The sequence below is a fragment of the Schistocerca nitens genome, chromosome 6 (genome assembly GCF_023898315.1).
Source record: "Schistocerca nitens isolate TAMUIC-IGC-003100 chromosome 6, iqSchNite1.1, whole genome shotgun sequence".
NCBI lineage: Eukaryota > Metazoa > Arthropoda > Insecta > Orthoptera > Acrididae > Schistocerca > Schistocerca nitens.
In genome coordinates this window covers 575,481,100-575,506,799 of record NC_064619.1, presented here as the reverse complement: position 1 = coordinate 575,506,799, position 25,700 = coordinate 575,481,100, and the positions used below count along the sequence as shown (strand labels likewise).

General features: G+C 42.3%; 1 protein-coding gene across 2 annotated transcripts in view; it reads right to left on the bottom strand.

The window, feature by feature from the left end:
* LOC126262653 (GPI ethanolamine phosphate transferase 2) overlaps positions 1–25,700 on the bottom strand; it is a 116,605-nt gene that overhangs the window by 69,952 nt on the left and 20,953 nt on the right. For both annotated transcript variants that reach the window (XM_049959422.1, XM_049959423.1), the window contains exons 3-5: positions 4,990–5,199; positions 4,722–4,910; positions 4,467–4,612 (exon numbers count right to left, since the gene is read on the bottom strand). In XM_049959422.1, coding sequence (XP_049815379.1) covers positions 4,467–4,612; positions 4,722–4,910; positions 4,990–5,199 — 545 coding nt within the window. The remainder of the gene's footprint in view (positions 1–4,466; positions 4,613–4,721; positions 4,911–4,989; positions 5,200–25,700) is intronic.

The window sequence follows — 25,700 nt, the reverse complement described above, 5'->3', positions numbered from 1 at the left end:
CAAGGGCAACAAGTTGTTCACGTGATATTCAATGGACTGTTGCCTGTAAACACGTGCCACATTAGTGCTCTTTGAAGAGAGCTGTGGAGGTGACGCGGCCCTCTTGTTGTTCCTGCGTAGTTGTGACGAAGTGAGCTAAGATATTTTTACTTCCCCTCTTGTTTTGCCATCTGCCTCCTTAAATTTCATTTTTCAATTAATTAGCATTAACATACATGAATATAATGTGCTTTTTCATATAAGAGAAAAGTTGACCCTCGGTTTTAAAGAATTTAACACCAGATCTAATATTTGTGCTTGGTTTTAGGTATGTAATTGATTTTCTAATTTATTTTGACTATTCCTAGGTAGTACCTTTTGTTATAGGGTGAAATCAGTAATTGTTTCGCAACTTAAATTCTATTGTTTACATGTAAACAAATCTAAATTCTGTACTAATTACAAACATTTGGAAGACAAAATACTAGTAATATTAAAAGTGTCTATTTGGCTCTATTTGAAAACATGTTAGCAAAACCAGTCCTTCATTAATTCAAAAGTAATTAACAGTTTTGTCAAAGTATTGTTTACATAATGATATGGGTTAATTTCATCATTTAAACAAATAATTTGGCTCTAATCCTTGCAGAAGAAAAAACTGTTAAAAAGACAGAATTTTTCGATGTGTTCGGTTAATTTAATGAGTTAAGTTTTAATTGTAATGTCTGTAAATTTAACTTTAAACAATGTGTAGTTTCAGTACTTATTATTGAGATGATATATAAGGGGCCAATTTTTGGTCCTGAGACAGTCAGTTCACGGTCGAGTTTTAGACGAGAAACCTGTGTTGGTTAGAATAACAATAATGCTTCAACTTAACTGTGGAATAAGTGCTAAACAATTAGGCTGTGTGTAAAAACGCTGACAGTGCCTGCTCCATACATACCTTTCTACTCTTCAAGAACTGTGAACTTTGTGGTTAGGCTTTTACTGCTCGTAGATGTCCAACACTAAAATATTGTAGCAGTATGTGGATGTTCACCTGAAAACTATTAATGAGACTGACTGAAAGTGAAACAATAGTGCACTGGCCAAATAACTGTGTATTATTAGGGGGTTGTGAACAGTGAAAGTAAAGTACTGTGAAATGCAACAGTGCACCTGTCGGTTACATTATTTACAGTAGTCAGTGTCGGAATCCAAAATCTATTTTTCAGCCAGTGTAGCAACACAGTACGTCAACACTGAGGGCATCAAACAAAGAGATAAATAAAGCAGGCTGTACCGCCACATAGTGATTTGCGAAGATGGAGAAAAAAAAAAGATTCAAGCAGTGATTAAGTACTTCATAAAGAAAGGTATGAAAGCAAAGGACTTTCATGCCGATTCCCAGAATACACTGGGAGACTCGGCTCCTTCATATTCAACTGTTGCCAAGTGGACAAATTAATTAAATTTGGTCAGGAAAGCTTAGATGATGATCCGTGCAGTGTTCGGCCAAGATGTGTCACTACTCCAGAAATCATTGCAAAAGTGCACAAAATGGTCATGGAGGACTGCCTACTGAAAGTGTGTGAAATTGCTCACGCTTGCCACATGTCATCTGAAAGGGTATATTACATTTTAACTGAAGAATTAGAAATGAAAAAATTATCTGCAAGATGGATGCCGTAACTCTTGACGCTGGATCAAAAACACATAAGAATGGACATATTGGAACAATGTTTGGCCTGTTTTAGGAGAAACGAACAAGATTTTTTGCATCGGTTTGTGACCACAGATGAAACTTGGGTGCACTACTATACCCCAGAGACAAAACAAGTCGAAGTAGTGGAAATTTGCTGATTCTCTGCCACAAAAGAAAGCAAAGGCAATTCCTTCAGTGGGAAAAGTCATGGCATCGGTGTTCTGGGGTGCGAAGGGGATTCTATTTGTAGATTTTCTCCCCACTGGGCAAACAATTACTGGAGAATACTATGCTAACCTCCTGGACGAATTGATACACGAGAAAAGGCCACGTTTACCAAGGAAGAAAGTCAGCTTCCATCAAGACAATGCGCGCCCGCACGCATGTGCCGTCGCCATGGCAAAATTACACAAACGAAGGTATGAATTGTTGCCACACCCACCTTATTCCATCTCTTCCCAAAACTGAATATTTTTCTTGGTGGACGAAGATTCACTTCAAACAAAGAATTGACAGCCGGAGTAGACAACTATTTTGCAGGCCTGGAGGAAACTGATTTTGAAGATGTGATCAAGGCACTGGAACATCGTTGGACCAAGTGCATTAATCAAAAGGAGACTACAATGAACAATAAAAAAAGTTTCAGTGATGTAAGTGCTTTTTTTTCTATTCCATTCCGAAAACTTTTCAAACCACCCTTGTAATTTAGTCACAGCAACCAAAATAATTTATTTAACTTATGAAGTACAAAGAAGATTACAGAAACAACATACCAATACAGTCCACTGAAATGAAGGGATATGAAAAAACAAACTCCATAATCCTGAAGAAGTAGAAATATCAAACATTTGTTTTCCAGATAATCCAAGAGTGCACAGAGAGTAGGAATATCCAAGATTCCATGGCACCAATATATATGAAAAATCTGCTGTATAGAAGTGGATGACACTGTGATGAATTTATAACTGGAAGCAATCTGCATGTTACATACTGAACAACTAAATAATAGTATAACATACATAGTCGGTCATTCCCAAATGGTGAGAGCTTCAGAGAGGGCTAAAATTTAGACGTCTCTTGTGGCAGTGTGCAAACAAAATGCACAGAGGCACTTTTATTCAATTAAAATATTTTAACAGCTGTATAATTTGTCGTACCTCATCTCTACCTACCATCAAGGCATATATGCAACTGCAATGACAAGGTGCTCTCAGGACAGACAATGTGATTATTTTGAAAATGAATTTATTATCATGTTCAGAACAGATTTTAAAATTCACTAACAAGAAAAAATTTCAACACCAAAAAATAATTAATGTATAGTAATGAAATTTCAGGAATACATTGGTCTCGATAACATATTTAAGTTACAAATGTTGCAAGGTCACAGGTTAACGTAAGCTCGAGATAAGCTATTGCAAATGTGAAATGCCAGTACATTATTGACTGGTGTAACTGCCAGAATGTTCAATGCAAGCATGCAAACATGTATGCATTGTGTTGTTCAGGTGCTGGATGTCAGTTTGTGCGATGGAGTTCCATGCCTGTTGCACATGGTCAGTCAGTACAGGGGCGGTTAACACTGTTCATGGATGACGCTGGATTCGTTGACTACCAACATCCCGTATGTGCTCGATTGGAGATAGATCTGGTGATTGAGTAGGCCAAGGCAACATGTTGACACACTGTAGAGCATATTAGGTTACAACAGCAGTATGTGGCTGAGTGTTATTCCGTTGGTAAACACCCACTAGAATGCTGTTCACAAATGGTGGCACAACAGGTCGAATCACCAGATTTACATACAAATTTGCAGTCAGGTGCATGGGATAACTAAGAGAGTGCTCCTGATGTCATACAAAATTGCAACTCAGACCATAACTCCAGGTGTAGGTCCACTATGTCCAGCACACTGGCAGGTTGGCTGCAGGCCGTCAACTGGCCTCTTTCTAACCAACACACAGGCATCACTGGTACCAAGGCAGAACCAGAACTCCACTCTGCCCTCCAATGAGCTCTTGCTTGACATCACTAAAGTTGCAAATGGTGGTGGTTTCTGGTCAACAGCATGCACGCTACATGGCATCTGGCTCGGAGCTATCCTTGAAGTAACTGATTTTTAGTAGTTCATTATGTGGTGGCAAATTCTGCTCTGGTAGCTGCTGCAGATGCAATACCATGCAACAAAACTATATGGCGAACACACAATTGTCTTCCATCTCAGTTGTGGCACATGGCTGTCCAGAGCCCGGGCTTCTTGTGAACGTAAATTCTCATGACCACTGCTGTGAGCTATCATGTACAGTGGTCACATTCCTGCAATGTCGTAGAAGGAACATTCAGCTTCTCATAGCCCTATTACACAACCTTGTTCAAACTCAGTAAGGTGCTGATAATGGCACCTTTGTCGGCTTAAAAACATTCTTGACTAACATCAACTCACCACGTCCAATCTCAAAGGTAATTAATGTTCACACCCACAATGGTATGCATTTAAAGCAGACCTCTTTTGCATTCTCATAGCGGTGCTCCTAGTGCCACTCTTACGCGATTGGTGGGAAATTTGAATAGACATCATCTTACAGATCTGGAAACAGGCCTACCAACTTCCATTTATGTCGTACAACTCCTCCTTGGTGTTGCGATTTTTTTTTTTTTGCCTCTCAGTGTATGTAATATGGATATCACAAGGTTCTGAGTATGCACTAGTTTTTCCCTTTAATAAACATATAGAAAATCATCTAGTTTAGTATTTACGAAGATAAGGAAATTAAAAAGATGCATATAATGATTGCTATACCTGGAATATCTCTGTACACAGCTCTGCCCCACAGCAATAATTGGTACTGTTATTTCAGGTAGTGATGCACCACCATGACCACCAGAATCTTTCATTCCATGATCTCCACAGATGACCATGAGAGATGGTTTTCCTCCATTGGTATTCTAAAACACAACTGCAAATTCCAGACAAATGGAGCAATTTCAGGTTGTATAGTACACATTTCCTCCATGAACTGGAGAACAGAAGTTAAAAAAATATTACTGTTCATACCTTGACAACAAACTGTTCATGTATTTTTTGTACAACACTATCCATTTCATTAAGTTTTGTTCTTATATGATGGCTTTCTGGTCCCTCAACATGTCCAATGTGATCTAAGCCCAAATAATGGAGTACCATTATACTCCAGTCATCGGAATTCAGTTCAGATGGTAAGTTACGTGTAACATTGCTATCAACCTTCAAGAATAGATCATTAAATTACTGACTGCACACTATTTAAATACATGCTACACACACATTTGCAGAAACCTCTTACCTCCCAGAAGTCTGATACAAAAAATGATGAAGTTCCCTCACTTCTTACAAATTTGTCTGGGTAAAGTTTCAGCCAAGTGTCATCACCATAGAAGACAATCTTCAGTCCATTGCTGACTGCCTGATGTAACAGGTTATCATCAGTAACAGCACTACTACCAAAATTGAGGATAACATCAATGAAGTTGGGCACTGAACCTGTTGTAAGAGCCTGCAATATCAAACAAACTTTCATTCATATGTGGCGGACATCAACATTCACAGAGTCATACATACAATGACTGTTGATTCTTTGCAGAAAACTTTCATGGGCTCTACATAAATGCCTTCTCAGTGTCTTTTGGGCTGCCTTCCAAAAGTATACTGAGTATTACATTATTATTATTATTATTATTATTATTATTATTATTATTATTATTATTATTATTATTATCTATTTCCATTCATTCACTGTTTCCTGTAACTCACAACGTGAAAGAGAATTTTCATGAATGTGGAACAAGTCAAAGTACATATTAGCAAAAGAAGGAGCTGTTTGCAACTGCAATAATAATTATCTGTCATTAAACTACCATGAACTATTTGCATCAAAAGGAAAATCCACTTGAAAAAAGTATAAAATTATGAGACATAATTGATGGTTAGTACTTACCTTCATTAGGCAGAATATCAGTACGCCCGATAAGCTGAGTGATGTGCCCTTAATTTTGAACATTCCCCAACCTATTCTTTCTCTCCTCCTCGAAGAAGCAAATACTAATTTTAAAGCTAGAGTAGTATCAAATATTTTTATACGTGCCTATCAGCAGTACTGATATTTCACCCCCTGAAAATAATTCCAGACCACAATTTCTCTCACATAATTTTATGAACTATAAATTATAAAACTTCCTGGCAGATTAAAACTGTGTGCCCGACCGAGACTCGAACTCGGGACCTTTGCCTTTCGCGGGCAAGTGCTCTACCACCTGAGCTACCGAAGCATGACTCACGCCCGGTCCTCACAGCTTTACTTCTGCCAGTATCTCGTCTCCTACCTTCCAAACTTTACAGAAGCTCTCCTGCGAACCTTGCAAAACTAGCACTTCTGAAAGAAAGGATACTGCGGAGACATGGCTTAGCCACAGCCTGGGGGATGTTTAATTTATAAATTTTATAAACTATTTGCACTCACTCCAGGTTTTTAATTTCATATTGCTAGCTTAAAATCCATATAGCCATATTGACATTTATCATAGGGCCATAATTAGGTGTGTACCATAATGGACTTTAGTTGAATTAAATCAGGTGATGTTGAGGACATTAGATTAGGAAATCAGGCACTTAAGGTAGTAGATGAGTTCTGCTATTTGAGCAGCAAAATAACTGATGATGGTCAAAGTAGACAGGATGTAAAATGTAGACTGGCAATGGCAAGAAAAGTGTTCCTGAAGAAGAGAAATGTGTTAACATTAAGTATGGACTTAAGAGTCTTCCGAAAGTATTTGTACGGAGTGTAGCCACCTACTGAAGTGAAACATGGATGAGAAACAGATAAGACAGCAAGAGATTAGAAGATTTTGAAATGTGGTGTTACAGAAGAATGCTAAAGATTGGATGGGCTGATCACGTAACTAATGAGGAGGTACTGAACAGAACTGAAGAGAAAAATTTGTGGCACAACCAGATTAGGTAGTAGGACACATTCTGAGAAATCAAGGGATCAACAATTTAGTACTGGAGGGAAGCATTGGGGGTAAAAATCTTAGGGGGAGACCAAGATCTGAATACAGTAAGCCGATTCATAAGGATGTACTTCGCAATAGTTACCCAGAGATGAATAGGCCTGCACAGGATAGAGTAGTGTGAAGAGCTGCATCAAACTAGTCTTCGGACTAAAGACCACAGCAACACCATAAGAACAGAGATATGTTAAAGGTCAGCATAGTCACCAGTTATGCTGGTAAGAGAAATCTTTTACATCCTTGGTGATTTTTTTCTTTATTAGCCTTAGGCAGTGGTCCAGGACATATTTCTTTTACAATAACCGTTATGAAAACATCTTAAGTTGCACAGGATGAACATTTATTGATGACCAGTTCTGGACTGATGATGCTGATGAGGTCCCATACACCAACCACCCAAGTGGAAAACGCCACAAATCAACAAGTTTGAGAGTAAACAATGTGGCTCCACATGAGCTCATCACTAACTCCAGCATGCTGGAGATACAGCATATTTCTACGCCTAATGTTTCATCTTCCAATGCTGAAGATGTCATCAGAGGCAATCAAGATTCAGATAGCACTATCAAAGCAAAACATGCTAAGTGAGCCGAATCGTCTACACATTTCCATGCAACGATCAGTTTGTGACATTCATCAGGGCAATACCTAAGATCACAGTCATACTGAGATTGTGTAATCTACATTGGCATCTATACTCTGAAAAGCACTATGAGGTGCATGGCAGAGGACACATCCCATTGTATCAGTTACTACGGTTTCTCCCCGTTCCATTTACATATGGAACGTGGGATGAATTACTGTTTGCAAGCCTCTGTGTGTGTAGGAATTATTCTAATATTATCCTCATGATCCCTATGTGAGTGATACGTAGGGTTATGGCATATTCATAGACTCATTATTTAAAACCAGTTCTTGAAACTTTGTTATTAGACTTTCTTGGGCTAGTTTATGTCTATCTTCAAGAGTCTTACAGTTTAGTTCCTTCAGTATTTCTGTGACACTCTCACATGGATCAAACAAACCTATGATCATTCATGCTGCCCTTCTCTGTATATGTTCAATATCCCCTGTTTGTACTATCTGGTATGAGTACCACAAACTTGAGCAATATTGAAGAACCGGTCACAGGAGGACTTGTAAGCAATCTCCTTTGTAGAATGATCGCACTTCCTCAATATTCTACCAGTAAATGGAAGTCAACCACCTGCTTCATCCACAACTGCAACTATGTGATCATGCCATTTCATATCCCTACGAAGTGTTACACCCAGGTATTTGTACGAGTTGGCTAATTCCAACAGCGACTCACTGATATTATAGCCATACGATACTATGTCTTTCATTTCATGAAGTACACAATTTTATATTTCTGACTATTTAAAGCAAGTTGCCGATCTTCTACACCACATCGAAATCTTATCAAGATATGACTGAATATTTATGCACCTTCTTTCAGACAGTGCATCATACACAACTGCATCGTCTACAAAATGTCTGAGGCTACTATTAGTATTGTCTGCAAAGTCACTGATAATATACAGTATGAACAGCAAGGGTCCCAACACACTTTCCTGGAGCACACCACAAGTTTCTTCTATATCTGACGATGACTCGGTACCTCACAAGATTTTACTTTTGTCAATAAGTGTAGGTGTGGTATTGATAGGGATTCCATTGGGCCCTGGAGCTTTGTTCAATTTTAATAATTTCTGCTGTTTCTCAACACCAAGGTCAGTAACACTTATTTCAACCATACTTTCAATGGTACAACGATTAAAATGGGGCAATTCTCCTGGGTTTTCCTTTGTATGACACTACTGATATTTTATCTAGTTTACAGAACATATATATCTTTCTGGTTGTTTTCGTTGTCCTTTCTACTTTGGTAATCATTGTTGCCACAACTGTGTCATGGTCACTGATATCAGTCTTGATGTGGACATCCTCAAAGAGGTCAAGTTTATTTATTGCCAATAGATCCAATATATTTTCATCATGAGTGGGCTTCATAACTATCTATTCTAGGTAGTTCTCAGCAAAGGCATTTAGTAACATTTCACAGGATTTCTTATCAAGCCCACCATTAACAAAACTGTAATTTTTCCAATTGACTGTTGGATGATTAAAGTCTCCAACGATGATTACACTATGACTGCAGAATTTGCACAAGTGAACTGAGGTTTTCTCTAAAGATATCGGTACATTAACAGAAGAGTGTGATGGGCGATACAAGGATCCAGTCCTCATTTTATGCCCACCCCCGATACTGAGTCTTCCCCAAACAATCTCACACGCAACTTCAATTTTCATCTCTGTGGATTTGAGTTTCTTGGTTACTGCGACAAATAAATCACTTCAATTTCCTAATGGCCTATGCTTTTGATATACACTCCAATTTTCTACAAAAATCCCACTGCCATCAATCTCAGATTTCAACCACCTTTCTGTACCTAAATTTATGTGAGCTTCACTGTTTTTCAGGAGCACTTCAAACTCTTGGCACTTTGTTGGAAATGCTTCAGCAGTTAACTATTACGAATTTAATACTCTCACCAATGGCAAGTATTTCTTTTGATCTTGCACTGATACTTCTGGGTTTCTTACAAGTATCGTTATCTGGGTGGATGCGGAGTCATCTAATCTAAAAAAAAACTCTTGTGTGCATACCGCACAGAGTCAGCTACCTGAGTAACAGCCTCTGATAAGTAGTATACACCTGACCCAATTAGGGAGACCCTGCAGTTCTCCAGCCTATGGCATAAGTCCAGGAAGTCTCAGGCTAGCCCGTCACAGAACCTTTGAAGTATCTGGTTCAGTCCTTCCACTCTACTCGAAACCAAAGGACCACAATCAGTTCTGAGGACACTGATAAACATTGTGAGCTTAGTTGAAACTCCATGCACAAGGTTTGTTTTTTCAACCTTCTGTGCCAGTCATTGGAATGACCCAAGTGTGTTCTTGGAGCCCAGATGACAGGCTTCATTTGTTCCAGTGTGCACCACAATCTGCAGTTGGTTGCACCCTGTTGCCTCACCCCAATGGCTGCTGGAATAGCCTCTTCACTCATGTTAAATGAGCCCTCCAGGTATACACACATTGTGCACCTGGTGTCCTTTCCTGTCCCTTGCTGCCATTACCCTAAGGGGTACCATCATTCACAATACGTTTCAAATGCCGATAATAAATAGACCCCTACCCATTTGTGTTTGGCTCCTCTTGACAATGGAGAGAACAGGTTTCCGCACGTGACATGAGTCCCGGTGGCTCAGTTACAGCAAAAGACAGTAATTCAAATTTGTTGGCTACGGGGATCAATACAACACCCTAAGTCGTCCCTGGTCCCCATCCATCCTTTACCAGACACCTGGATCTACCATTGAGACGCTACCCCCAGTGGACAAGTAATGACAGATCCTGCACTTTCTGCAGAGGAGATGGGATACACAGGAAAGGATAGTTCTTGAGGTATCTGTACCGGTATCACTGGTACGCGACTCTCGGAAGCTCTTACAACACACCGGTTTGCAGCAGCTGCCAATCATTTGACTGTAGTCAAGGTGATTTCCAGCTGCTTATGAAACAACTCGTCCCACATTTGAGAACAGCATTCAGAGTGGGGCTGCATTATAGCTACTGCAGTGTATTACTGGGCAGTGAATAAATAACTTTAAATCAAGCCCACCGATTATCTTTTAATCTGTTGAGCTAAAAAGTGCTAATTTGCTATAAGAATTGAAACAAATACACAAAACGAGATTTCTATTCAGGAAACACAAAAACCTATGGTAAAAATTACTTGTTTCCTAAAACATTTTGGGATTTATTGTAGTTGCTAGCAAACTCGAAAATAGAGTTAATTTACAATGAACGTAAATAAAATGTAGGGCTACTCCTCTTTAAGGGAAAACGTGATGTAACACAATATATTATTTAGAATATCTGCTACAGTAATTAAATCATGAACGCCAATCTACTACAAATTACTTTTAGATTATGCAAAGGACAATAGCGGCTTTGGAAATTCTCAAAAATGCACATTTATTTCGATTGATATACAAAGTAATTCAGGAGTGATATACTCTTTGGCAGCAACTGTGAATCACAAATTTGCTATGAGTTAGGTTACGTATCCAAAACACTTAACAGTCTGTTTTGTAACCGTCCGAAAATTCTCAAAAATAACCTACTTCTCACTTACTTATAGAATGAAATTAGAGAAAAATTGTTTTGAAGAATGACAGACCTATTGTTATCCAAAATTTTAAAAGAGCACGATTAAACTTAGGCCTAAAATTGATGATAACAGTAAAAGTTCATCACAACACTCACGAATGTTCAAATTTCACAATATAGACAATATTGATACAATCAACAAAAGAGTATGCAGAAGCAATGTAAACAGTAAAAGATGCAAAACATAGAACTTCAAATACAAATACACACAAAGGAAAATTCCAAAGTCAGCTTTTACATATACACAAAACATGCATATCGCATTGATTTTTTCACTTAGCTGTTTCTGCACACACTTCTATACTGGCCTGCCACAGAAGAAAGCATGTTCGCTTCCTTTGGCACTTGGGGCTCACTGCTTATCTAACTTCAATCCTCCTCCTCTTCTGTTGAAGTTTTTTGTGCTTTTGAATTTCTATGGTCTCTCTTTAGATTCTAGCATAGTAACAATTGGATATTGATAAAATCATAGTATCGAAGACACAAATTTGGTGGCTTCCTGGTCCCAGGGCTGAGCTACTACAATCAGTTTATCAGACTTCCCCTGATGACAATTGCTGTTGCAAGCAGCTTTGTAGGTCCTCTGCAGCGTTCAAAGATTTGCATACATTTCTTGTGCGTGTACACACTGTGTCAACACTGCATCTACTTGGTATTCTACTGATGCAATCTGTGACTGTTTTTATGAAAGAGGAAAACTCTATATTTAGTCCATTCTTTTGCACTAGAAGTTCATGACCTTTTAGGGGGTAGTGCACTATTTATTTATTTCTCAGTCACTGTTTCTCCTGGAACTGGTTCTTAAATGATTGAGCTCATCCTCCAAGTACTGTAGTTCATAAATTCTTTTAGCCCGATCATCCAATATTTTGAACAGCTTTAATCTATAAAAACAGATGGGCTCAATAAGATTCTTTACATTTGAAAGTGCTCTCTTAGTTTTATAGCCTCTGATGATGTTTCCAGCATTGGAATACAAAATATTTAGGCAGAGAAATATGCTCTGCACCATGGCCTAAAGCATATAAAACAAAAATCGTCCAGGATGTAAATACCAGCTGTGAAAGACTGCATTTTATGACGAATCCTTTATTCACAAGTCTAGACAATCAAATAATCTGGAGTGGTTAACAAAGCGTGTTTTAAACTTTCTTATGAAGTGATAAGGATTCTCAGTTTATTGTTTCTAGGTGGTAGGTTCCTGAAGACTTTCACACCAGACTACAGAACTCCAGTCTATACTCTCAACAAGTAGGCAAGCCTACACAGAAGTTTTTTTCTGCCTTTTATTGTGGTTATACGCAAGGTCTGTTAAAAAAAATTCTGGAACTTTGTCCACAAATTTTTTCTATGCCTACCTTTTACTTACTGTGCATTGTCTCCTTCAAAATATTCTCCTCCATAATTTATACACGTCTCCCAACACCGGTTCCAGTTCTAGAAAATACAGAGGAAGAAGCAGCACAATGATTTCGTTTTTTGTGCAATAGTCATACACTAACAGTAATGAATTTGTGGGTGCATTATTGTGATGAAAGAGCCATGAATTGTTTCACTATATTTCAAGCCATTTCAGTCTCACATTTTCTCGCAGCCATCAGAATACGTTCCAATAGTACCACCAATTAACAGTTTGTCGCTGTCAGATGAATTCATCATGATCTAATCCTTCAAAATCAAAAGAAACTATCAGCATGGCTTTGACCTGACCTGACGAGATTTCTTTGGTCTTGGAGAACCTTTCCCAACCCATTGTGAAGATTGACCCTTGGTCCTTGAGACCCATATCTCGTCTCATCGCTGCTTATGATTCTCTTAAGGAACATCTTGTTCTCATTTTCACGATCCAAAAGGTCTTCACAGATTGTGAGGCAAAGGTCTTTCTGGTCTTGACTCATGAGCCACGGGACAAACTTTGTGGCAACAAGAGGCATTCCAAGATGTTGTGTCAGAATTTCATGACATGATCCAACTGAAATGTTACATTCTTCTGCAACCTGTCAGTCAGTCTTCGATTGTCATGCACAATGTTATTGACGTTCTTGACCTGAATGTCACTGGTAGACGTCGAAGAGAATCCTGAACAAGGGTCATCTTTAACTTCCATCCAGCCATTTTTAAAACATGTGAACCAGTACTGAGTATGGCTTAAGCATTTATCTCCATAGGCTTCCTGCATCACTTGGTGTGTGTATGTATAGGTTTTCTTTAATTTCACGTAAAATTTAATGCACAAGTGTTGCTCCTCTAACTCTGCCACCTCAAAATTTGCAAACTGTGTGACAACATTCTACTCAATACAGCACTGAAAAATAACATACAACAATGAAACTTCTGCCAGTTACACATTAAATACAGGCAGTGCAGGAATGCCAACTGCATTTCACTCCAGCACACCAATAGCACAAAATTATGAATGTTCTGGAATTTTTTTCAAGAGACCTTGTAAATTATAATTCACCTATCACAAACTCATTTTGTGTTAGGAACAAACATCATTACAGGTAACAGAAATGGCAAGTGAGTACAAGCATCAGGGTTGGAACTGATGTAAGCTGCATCCACTATTGGACTGGGCAACAGAGCAGTCCAAGAAGTAGAAAACATCACTGAGAAGTTGGACTGGGTCAAGATCAAATCTTTATCTGAGGCCCAGAGGAGAAAATCTCTTAATGAACAAAAAGAAAAGATATGCAAAGAATTACTTCCTAAACATAAATGGTGGCAATTAAAATGTCTCAAACCTAAGACCTCTAAAAAAAAGACTGCCTCAGAGTGAAAGGGGTAAACAGACCACTTCTGCCTCCAAGACAGGGAGTAAGACAACAAGGGAGGTTTCTAATACTTCCACTTCTCAAGATAATTGGATCCAGAAAAAGCCAAGGGAAGAAATAAGGAAACAGATCACTAGTATTGCAGTCTCAGTTTTCAGTATGGTGGTTATCTAGGGGGGATATCACAGGTGAAACTGGTTTAGATGGCTCTCTTTGACAAAATTGGGGAGGATAAGAAAACAGATCAATAATTTGCAGTCTCAGTTTTCAGGATGGTCATTATCCAAGAGGGATATCCACAGGTGAAACTTGTTCAGATGGTTCTCTTTGATGAAACCGTGGGGAGGCAAGTCCAGGTCCAAAATTCAGAAGGGTTCATCTGGGCAAAGACACTCTAAACTTCGTGAGGGGCTGGGAACAGTGGACTGGTTTAAGGAGATGGGATCCAATATATCTCCTTGGGAGGAGGCCAAGCTGCTGGTCAAGACAGCAGCTGAGCTCTGCAAGACCACAAAGACATCATAATTTTGGTATTGAAACTTCTTAAGGATATTCCTGCAAAGACTTTTCCAGGGAGTACGGGCACAGAACCAGAAAGTCTCAACAGAGGACTGAAGGATAATCAGCTGAAAGGTTGTATTGGAGGACCAAACCCTTATGGTGCAAGCCAGTGAAGAATCTCTCAGAACAACATGACAATAGGGCCCAAAAATGACAGTATTCTAGCAGGTAACCATCACGATGTTCAAAGACATTGGAAGCGACCATGATGGCAAGCTAGCCACTCAAGTGTTGCAGATAAACCTGCAACAATACTGAGTCATCTTTTGGGAAGACAGGTGGTGCACATGGCCCTGATCCGGACACCCTGTTTATATAAAGGATGCATTTCAAAGGCCTCATAGTAACTGGAGGTTAAGTTGACTTATGCTAGAAATCCAATTATCCCAGAACATACATTTATATCAAGAATGAACTTTCATTCCTGCTGATGGCGAACTTTTGTTCCACAGACTATCAAGAGGACCCAATAAGAAGGTAGCATGAGAGAAATTGTACTGACCTCAGTTAATCTTTCTTATGAGGGCAGTGCTCCTCCTTCCCAGAAAGGGAGGAGAGTGGCAGACAGCTGTTCATAGCTGAAGGAATAACTGCTGAATGATTGTGAAGCCAATTCCTACAACCTCGTCTGGAGAAGCAGTGACAACAACGGCAGATGTGAGTACTTCCTCGAATATATACTCGAGTAACTTACACATTTGGAATAGGAACAGGGTACCTACCTTCGACAACATAAGAAGGGAAGAAGTAACTGACACAACTTAAGTGTCCATCTAATGGGTAGTTACGTGGAATAAAGGCATTTGGCATTGGAGCCATCCTTAACTGACCACATGTATGTCAAGTTTGAGGTTGAATTGGGTGCTAAATAGACCATCACCTATAAGAAACAAGGGAAAATAGATGGACTCGCAGGAAAGACCTAAACTCACACCTATCTGAAATCTTAAGTTCAGTAACGATACCAGTAGATCTCGAGAAAACTGCAGATGAAGTGATGTCTGTCATTACGACCTCATAGAAAACTTACCTATCACCAAGATGTGCACAAACACCAATGTGCCTTGGTGGAATGATAAACTGGAATTGCGAGGAAGCAGATAAGAAGACTTTTTAACACTTTAACACTTGTCAAATACAATCTTTCAACTATGTTGTTGTTGTTGTTGTGGTCTTCAGTCCTGAGACTGGTTTGATGCAGCTCTCCATGCTACTCTATCCTGTGCAAGTTTCTTCATCTCCCAGTACCTACTGCAGCCTACATCCTTCTGAATCTGCTTAGTGTACTCATCTCTTAGTCTCCCTCTACGATTTTTACCCTCCACGCTGCCCTCCAGTACCAAATTGGTGATCCCTTGATGCCTCAGAATATGTCCTACCAACTGATCCCTTCTTCTAGTCAAGTTTTGCCACAAACTCCTCGTCTCCCCAATTCTGTTCAATACCTCCTCATTGGTTATGTGATCTACCCATCTAATCTTCAGCATTCTTCTGTAGCACCACATTTCGAAAGCTTCTATTCTCTTCTTGTCTAAACTATTTATCGTCCATGCTCACTTCCATACATGGCTACACTCCATACAAATACTTTCAGAAACGACTTCCTGACACTTAAATCTATACTCGATGTTAACAAATTTCCCTTCTTCAGAAACACTTTCCTTGCCATTGCCAGTCTACATTTTATATCCTCTCTACTTCGACCATCATCAGTTATTTTGCTTCCCAAATAGCAAAACTCCTTTACTACTTTAAGTGTCTCATTTCCTAATTTAATTCCCTCAGCATCACCGACTTAATTCGACTACATTCCATTATCCTTTCAACTAAGCAAGTGAAATATCATCATGGAAGGTATTCTGGGAGGAGGTGGAAGGTCAGCTACCAGCACCAGACTTTATAAAATTCAACCAATCCAGGAGTTCCTCTCAGGAAGGTGGATGGTGAGTATATAAGGAAAATAAGGACAGTTCACAAGATGCTGGATATTCTCCTCAAAACTAACTTCCCTCAATGCACTCTTAGCCCACTCAACAAAGTAAGATTAGGGGGGAAAAATCATGCAGTTGCAAATTTTTTTTCAGTGGTAGAAGGGAGTGTCATGAACAGCATAATAAAAATCCCCATTGATGGGGTGTGAGTGTAGGGGTGGGGGATTTCAAGGCCTCTTTTAATATATTTTTCTTAAATAACTCAAAAACTGTAACTTCTAGCAAAAATGTTCCCTGTACAAAATTAAACTATGTTAAATTTCCTATGGAAAAGATCCTATTCATTTTATATTTATTCAATTTTTTTTTCCCCTATGACGAATTGTAGTGACCCGCTAAGATTCCACACCTGAGATCCAGGCGTGCAATGGTAAGGCATACCATAGAAGTCGGAAGACACTAGAACTGTCAGGGTCCACTATTCATGGATATGTGCACAGTCTCTCCTCTGTGCAATGCATTGGTTGGCCAACAGCTTAGAGAGTTGGGCCCAGCCAGCATTGCCCCAGTTACATGTTGACATTCTGACTATGATTGTCATACTAGTAGTGTAGCCACTCCATGACAAATGACTTCCTGTACAAGTTATTGGTAGATGTAATAAAGTGTTGTGTCCATCACTGACTGTTTGTTCTTGTGGTCAGAACACAATGAGCCTGTCAGCTGGAAAGTAAAGTGCATGCGCATCCATGAGTGGCGGCCCCTGACGGTTCTAGCATCTGCCAACTTCTCTGGTGTGCCTTATAATTGCACACCTAGATCTTAGATGTGTAATCTACGTGGTACACTACAGTAATAGAAGATAGAAAAACTGCAGATTATTAAAACTTGTGTTTCAATGGTACAAAATTAACTTTCAGTGTTAAGTGAAGTGGGTTAAGAGCAAATATTAAAGATGTGTACCATGTCCAAGTGCACTAGAGCAGTTTTTTTTTTTTTTTTGTTTTTTTTTTTTTGCGCAAAACTGCTATGGTCATTAGCGCCCGGTCCGTGACTTAGGAAACAGTAAAAAACCGAAAATGGAAACCAGCAGCAATGGGAACGAAAGTCATAAAATTGGAGAAACTAAAAGCAGAAGGAAGGCTTAAAAATCCACTACAGAAAGGGGTTGGTTGTCCCCAAAAAAAGCTTCAAATGACTGACGTCATTTCACTGGCACTAATAAACTCGAGAACGCGATCGGCTGAGCGCGTGTCATCTGCTAAAATCGACAATATATCAGGCGATAGCTGTAGACGGGAGCGTAACGGGTTAAAATAGGGGCACTCAATTAAAAGGTGTCTTACCGTCCACAGCTGAGAGCAGTGGGGACAGAGTGGGGGAGGATCACTGCTTAAAAGATGTCGATGGCTAAAAAGACAGTGCCCTATCCGGAGTCTAGTTAAAATTACCTCCTCCCGACGACGCGTTCGGGAGGAAGAGGTCCAAGCACAAGGAAGAGCTTTCACGTCCCACAATTTATTATGGGGAAGTGTCGACCAATGCGCGTGCCATAAATGAACAACACGACAACATAAAACGTTCCGTAGATCGGCAAAGGGAATCGATTGAATAGCTGGCCGAAGAAGAGAGACTGCAGCCTTGGCTGCAATATCGGCCGCCTCATTTCCACAGATACCAACGTGTCCCGGGAGCCAGAGGAACGCCACCGAAACGCCCCCCAGGTGGAGCAAGCGCAGACAGTCCTGAATCCGGTGGACCAGAGGGTGCACAGGGTAAAGAGCTTGGAGACTGAGGAGAGAGCTGAGAGAATCTGAGCAGATTACGTACTGTATCCGCTGATGGCGGCGGATGTAGTGGACAGCCTGGAGAACAGCGTAAAGCTCCGCAGTATAAACCGAACACTGGTCGGGAAGCCGAAAGTGATTTGGGGTGTCGCCAACGATATAGGCACTCCGTACACCTAATGATGTTTTCGAGCCATCGGTGTAAATAAATGTGGCGTCCGTCATTTGTGCACATAGAGCAGCAAATGCCCGATGATAAACAAGTGAAGGGGTGCCATCCTTGGGAAATCGACAAAGGTCACGGAGCAGGCAGATCCAGGGACGGAGCCAAGGCGGTGCTGTACCCCAAGTTGTCAAGAAGGTTTTAGGAAAGCGGAAGGAAAGAAAATGGAGCAGTTTACGGAAGCGGACTCCCGGTGGTAGTAGGGAGGAGGTGCGGCCTGCATACCCTACATCAAAGGAGGCGTCGAAAAAAATGTCATGGGCTGGATTAGCAGGCATGGAAGACAGATGGCTAGCATAACGACTCAGAAGGACTGCTCGCCGATTGGACAGCGGAGGTTCAGCAGTCTCAGCATAAAGGCTTTCCACAGGGCTGGTGTAAAAACCTCCAGACACTAAACGTAATCCACGGTGGTGGATAGAGTCGAGACGCCGAAGAATAGACGGCCGAGCAGAGGAGTAGACTATGCTTCCATAGTTCAATTTCGAGCGCACTAAGGCGCGATAGAGGTGGAGAAGGACCACTCAGTCCGCTCCCCAGGAGGTACCATTCAGGACACGAAGGGTGTTGAGGGATCGCAGACAGCGAGCCGAAAGATAGGAAACATGGGAGGACCAGCACAGTTTTCTGTCAAACATAAGACCCAAGAATTTAGCGACGTCTGAAAATGGAAGGTTGACAGGACCTAGATGTAAGGAGGGCGGAAGAAACTCCTTACGTCGCCAAAACTTAACACAAACGGTCTTACTGGGAGAAAAACGGAAGCCGGTTTCGATGCTCCAAGAGTGGAGGCGATCAAGACATCCTTGAAGACGTCATTCAAGAAGGCTGGTCCGTTGAGAGCTGTAGTAGATCACAAAATCGTCCACAAAGAGGGAGCCCGAGGCATCAGGAAGGAGACAAGCCATAATTGGATTGATGGAAATGGCAAACAGTACAACACTCAGCACGGAGCCCTGGGGTACCCCATTTTCTTGGGAGAAAGTACGGGAGAGAGTAGTGTTCACCCGCACCCTAAATGTGCGCTCTGCCATAAATTCGTGAAGAAAAAGGGGCAGCCGGCCTCGAAAGCCCCAAGAGAACAGTGTGCGGAGGATGCCTGTCCTCCAACAGGTATCGTATGCTCTCTCCAGATCAAAAAAATTTTGCTACCGTTTGGCGTTTCCGGAGAAAATTGTTCATGATATAAGTGGAGAGGGCAACAAGATGGTCAACTGCAGAACGATGCTTTCGGAATCCGCATTGGGCAGGTGTTAAAAACTGCGGGATTCCAGCCACCACGCTAAACGGTAATTCACCATACGCTCCAAAACCTTACAGACACTACTCGTGAGAGAAATGGGGCAATAGCTAGAGGGGAGATGTTTGTCCTTTCCAGGTTTCGGAACGGGAACGACGATAGCTTCCCGCCATCGTCTGGGAAAAGTACTGTCGGTCCAAATTCGATTATAAAGGCGAAGGAGGTAACACAGACTATGGGTTGATAAATGCAGCAACATTTGGACGTGGATACCATCCGGTCCTGGGACGGAGGAGCGAGAAGAAGAGAGTGCATGTTGGAGTTCCCGCATGGAGAAAACAGTATTGTAGCTTTCGCGATTTTGAGAGGAGAAAGCAAGATGTCGCACTTCCACTGCACGTTTCTTCGGGAGAAACGGTGGCGGGTAATTTGAAGAGCTCGAAATCTCAGCAAAGTGCTGACCCAGTGAGTTAGAAATTGCGACGGGGTCCACTAATGTATCATGAGCGACAGTGAGCCCAGAGACCGGGGAGAAACTAGGCGCGCCTGAGAACCGTCGAAGCCGACTCCAAACTTCCGAGGAGGGAGTGAAGGTGTTAAATGAGCTAATAAAGAATTTCCAGCTTGCCTTCTTGCTATCGTGGATGACGCAACGGCATCGCGCACGGAACTGCTTATAGCGGATACAGTTGGCCAAAGTAGGATGGTGGCGGAAAATGCGAAGAGCACGTCGCCGCTCACGTATTGCGTCACGGCATGCCTGGTTCCACCAAGGAACTGGGGGGCGCCGGGGCAATTCGTAGGTGCGTGATATTGAACGTTCCGCAGCTGTAAGAATAACGTCGGTAATATGGGTGACCTCATCGTCGACGCTGGGAAAGCGACGGCCATCGAATGTCGCTAGAGACGAAAAAAGTGTCCAATCGGCTTGGGTAAACTTCCAGCGTCGCGGGCGCATATATGGCAGTTGAGGCTGCAGTCTAAGGACACATGGAAAGTGGTCACTCGAGTGTGTTTCATCAAGGGCGAACCATTCGAAGCGCCGAGCTAGCGGAACAGTACCGACCGCAAGGTCCAAATGAGATAAATTTGTCGTGGAGGCAGACAAAAATGTGGGGACCCCAGTGTTGAGGCAAACTAGATCCGCTTGGTGGAAGACGTCTAGCAACAGTGAGCCATGTGGACAAGGATGTGGAGATCCCCAAAGCGGGTGGTGGGCATTGAAGTCCCCAACCAGCAAATAGGGGGGTGGAAGCTGACCAAGAAGATGAAGGAGATCAGCTCGTGCCATTGGTGTGGACGATGGAATGTATACAGTACAAAGAGAGAACGTGTATCCAGAAAGGGAAAGACGGACGGCGACAGCTTGGAAGGAAGTGTTTAAGTGGATTGGGTGATAATGGAGAGTATCATGGAGAAGAATCATGAGTCCTCCATGGGCTGGAGTGCCTTCAACAGAGGGGAGATCATATCGGACGGACTGAAAATGAGGGAGAACAAAGCGGTCATGAGGACGCAGCTTTGTTTCCTGAAGACAGAAGATGACCGGCGAGTAGGATCGTAAGAGGATCGACAATTCATCCCGATTGGCTCGAATGCCGTGGAGATTCCAGTGGATAATGGACATAGGGTGAACAGAAAATGGAGGAATGTGACCAAAGTTGCTGTCAACTCAACGACTGCTCAGAGCTTGCGACCGACGGCATGGAATGGCATTCAGCTGAAGGCAGAAGATCCTGATCCATAGGTTGTTCAGGAGCAGCTCCTGCCACCAGCGATCGGCCGGTTGATCGGCCGCCAGCAGTGCGCCTCGGCGACACAGAAGACGGCCGAGGGCGATTTCCGCCAGGTGGTGCTGTAGATGGGACATGCCTTGGCAGAGAAGGAGATGAACTGGGTTTCTTTGTAGCCTTCTTGGAATTATGATGTTTAGAAGAAGGAGGAACCGATGGTTGTGAAGTTGGGGTATGTAAAAAATCTTCACGAGTATGCTCTTTTTTCGAAGTCTTGGTGTCTGACTTTTGGGCTCGAGATTTAGCAGAACCCGATGAAGGGTGAGCCATAGAGTGGGCAGGCGAAAGTGGTGAGGCTGAACGGGCGATCTTGGCACTGACCGATCTGACGACCGTGGTACTAAAGGTGAGGTCGCAAGTCTGCGTGGCCGCCTCCTTTGTTGGCCGAGGAGAAGCAAGGACAGTGCTGTATTTTCCTGTCTGAGGCACAGTGGGCTGTCTACTGGCGAATAATTTTCGAGCAGCAAAGGTCAACACCTTTTCCTTCACTCCGATTTCCTGGATGAGCTTTTCGTCCTTAAAAACGGGGCAATCGCGAGAGGAAGCAGCGTGGTCACCCATACAGTTGATGCAGCGAGGGGATGGAGGTGGACAAGCACCCTCATGGGCATCCTTGCCACACGTAACACATTTGGCCGGATTGGAACAGGACTGGCTGGTGTGATCGAACCGCTGACACCGATAGCAACGCGTAGGGTTTGGGACGTAAGGGCGAACGGTAATTATCTCATAGCCTGCTTTCATTTTCGATGGGAGTTAAACTTTGTCAAATGTCAAGAAGACAGTGCGGGTTGGAATGAGGTTCGTGTCAACCCTTTTCATAACTCTATGAACAGCCGTTACGCCCTGGTCAGACAGGTAGTGCTGAATTTCTTCGTCAGACAATCCATCGAGGGAGCGTGTATAAACGACTCCACGCGAGGAATTTAAAGTGCGGTGCGCTTCAACCCGGACAGGGAAGGTGTGGAGCAGTGAAGTACGCAGCAATTTTTGTGCCTGGAGGGCACTGACTGTTTCTAACAACAAGGTTCCATTCCGTAATCTGGAACAAGACTTTACAGGACCTGCAATTGCGTCGACACCTTTCTGAATAATGAAAGGGTTGACTGTGGAGAAGTCGTGACCTTCGTCAGACCGAGAAACAACAAGGAACTCTGGCAACGATGGAAGAACTGACTGTGGCTGAGACTCAGTGAACTTATGCTTGTGAGCAGACATAGTGGAAGGTGAGGAAACCATTGCGGAAGAATCCCCCATGATTACCAGCGTCTCCGATGGCGCGCTCCTCCCTTGTGGGGGCCCTCTCTGAGGGCACTCCTGCCTTAGGTGATTGTTCACACCTCAGGTCACACCTCCTGACAAACGGACGGAGGGACCAATCGGCACTTTCGGAAGGTATCAGCTCGGGTAATCACCCCTCCCTGGGCCTGGCCGTTACCAGGGGGTACGTACGTGTCCTACCTGTCTACCCAGGGTGGGGAATTACGCGTTACCTCGTCACCGGCTACGCACAAAAATGCGTGGGTCAGCCTTCAGACACGCACAAGGAGGAAGAGAGAGAAAGGGAAAGGAAAGAAGAGAGGTCTCAAACGCCACAGCGGAGAAAAGGGTAAAGAGAAGAGGTAGGGAAAAGAGAAGGACAAAGGAAGGATGAAGACATACAAGCAAGGAAGGCGAAGAATGCGGTACATTCACGAGCGTCCGTCTCCGGACGTAGGCACAAACCATACTCCCAGAGGGGGAGAAAGGGAAGGAAAGAGCCAGAGGTGAGGGGGGGGGGGTGAAGATGGGGGATGGGGAAGGATGCGGAAAGGGAAGGTATGCAGCCCGGAAAGGAAGGAAGGCCGGCCACATTAGCTCGGGGTCCCGTGCTCGCTACACACGTATCCACAAAAGAGTTGTGGACCCCCTGGGGGGAGAGCTGGGTTTGGGGGTGTACCAAGGTGGAGGGGGAGGGGGGGTGGGGGAAGGGTGGAGAGTAAAACTGTGATGGAAGGTAGGTCATTGGTTTGTGGTCAGACACTTCCTTTTTTCCTAGGTCTGTAAAGTGAATATCGAGCAAGCAAGTGATTCTCCACTCTATCCATCCCACTACGTCACAAGAAACAACTACAGAGTGTTTCACAAAGTTATACTGACTCCCTCTGCAGCACGCCTTATGAATCATTGGTGATGCAGTGCACCGACATGCCTGGGGAGTGTTTCTCCACAAGTGCACTAACACTACATGGAATACAGGCATGAGTTACTAATAATATTAACACAAGAAACACACACACACACACACACACACACACACACACACAGGATCTATGTAAATCTCTGCACCCTGATCTACAGGGGAACATCTTAGTCATCCTTTACAGCAACTGTAGTGTTCATCTGGGAAAGGCAACTTCTCCAATCACAAGTGCTGGTCGCTTTTCATTTTGCGGGTTTATTACAGTGTAGAACTTTGCTTCTGCCGTTTGCCGATAGGTGGCGACAACAGTAAGTAGCGATCGAAAGAAACAGATTGCAGACGTCAGGCAATCAGCTTGAACCTCGGTCAACATAACCTCATTCAAACATTAGTCGATTTGTGTCTGCATCATAAAGTTGTTCTTGATTGAAAATGTTAGCTTACAAGCCTAATTCTCGTCATTTGCGGCAGGTGTTAATGTTTTGTTTCAATATGAAGAACACAGCGGCTGAGTCTCATTGAATGCTCTCAAGTATGTATGGTAAGGACGCTATTAGTGAAAGATAATGTCGTGAGTGGTTTCAACGCTTCAAGAATGGTGATTTTAATGTCATAGACCGGCACAGTGGTGGAAGAGAGAATGTTTTCGAAGATGCAAAATTGGAAACATTGCTGAGTGAAGACTCACGTCAAACTCAAGAAGAACTGGCACAATTAGTGGGAGTGACACAGCAAGCCATTTCAAAATGTCTCGAGGCTATGGGCATGATTAAGAAAGAAGGACTTGGGTTCCATGTGAGCTGAAACCAAGAAATGCTGAACGGCATTTGTGTGTTTGTGAACAGTTGATACAGAGGCAAAAACGGAAGCAATTTCTGCATCACATTGTGACCAGGGACAAAAAATGGGTTCATTACAATAACCCTAAATGCAAAAAATCATGGGGATATCCCAGCCATGGTACCACGTTGATGGCCAAACTGAATATTCACGGCTCCAAGTTCATGCTCTGCATTTGGTGGGACGAGCTCAGCATCACATACTATGAGGTGTTAAAACCAAGTGAAACAATCACAGGTGCTCATTATCAAATGCAATTAATGTGTTTTAGCAGAGCATTAAAAGACAAACGGCCGCAATACAGTGAGAGGCACGATAAAGTGATTTTGCAGCATGACAATGCTCGACCCCACATTGCAAAAAGAGGTCAAAAAGTACTTGAAAATGTTAAAATGGGAAGTCCTACCCTATCCGCCATATTCTCCAGACATTGCTCCCTCTGACTATCACCTGTTTAGATCAATGGCACACGGCCTGGCTGACCAACACTTCCGATCTCATGAAGAAATCACAAATTGGATCGATTCATGGATCGCTTCAAAAGGTGAACAATTTTTTTGACGCGGGGTTTGAACACTACTGAAAGATGGGAGAACGTAGTGGCCAGCGATGGAAAATACTTTGAATGATACATGTGTAACCAATTCGTTTCATTAAAGCCTCAAATGTTGGGAAAAACATGGCGGAAGCAAAGTTATACACCTCGTAAATTAGTACTTATTTCCTGTTGTTAAGTGTGCTTTCACGTAGAATACATAAGCAATTCTGAAAAGGGTATAATTTTTAAGTATGATGTTGTCAGTGACCTTTTTAGTGTCGGTGGAAAAAGAATTGGACTGTTAAATGGGGAACCTCACTTCTATCTATTGTGGACACTATATTGTAAAGCTATGTAATGAATGGCCAGAAGGTTACAGCACTCCTCTCACAATCAGTTATGTTACTGGCACACTGCATAAATCTCTTCTATTCAGGAAGTGCTGGGACTTGTAGAGTGGGATGCACTGAGTGGAGCCACTTACCACACATCCACAGTATATCTTCCAAGGTGGGTGTGAATATGTCTGACTGAATGGGACTGATCATGTTCAAGTCTATCTGCTGTAAAGCATTAGTTGACTTGCGCTGAAATATCCAAAATTCGAGGACACCTAGATGACCTCTTCCTGTTGCAGAGGAGATAATTTAAGCCTCTGCGCATCTTCAGATGTTTGTATGGCTGAGGGTGTGGTGATGTATTCTTCCCATGATGAGTACTATAGCCAGTGATAGTGGGAAGAATGAAACTGACATTGTTGAACCACCATCTAGTTTTGATTCTCCTTGTGGCCTGGCAATACAGATCTCAATCTGTTCATTGTATTCAATACAAAAACAAGGCTAAAGTCATGAGCATTAGCAAGATCTTCTGTACCAATCTC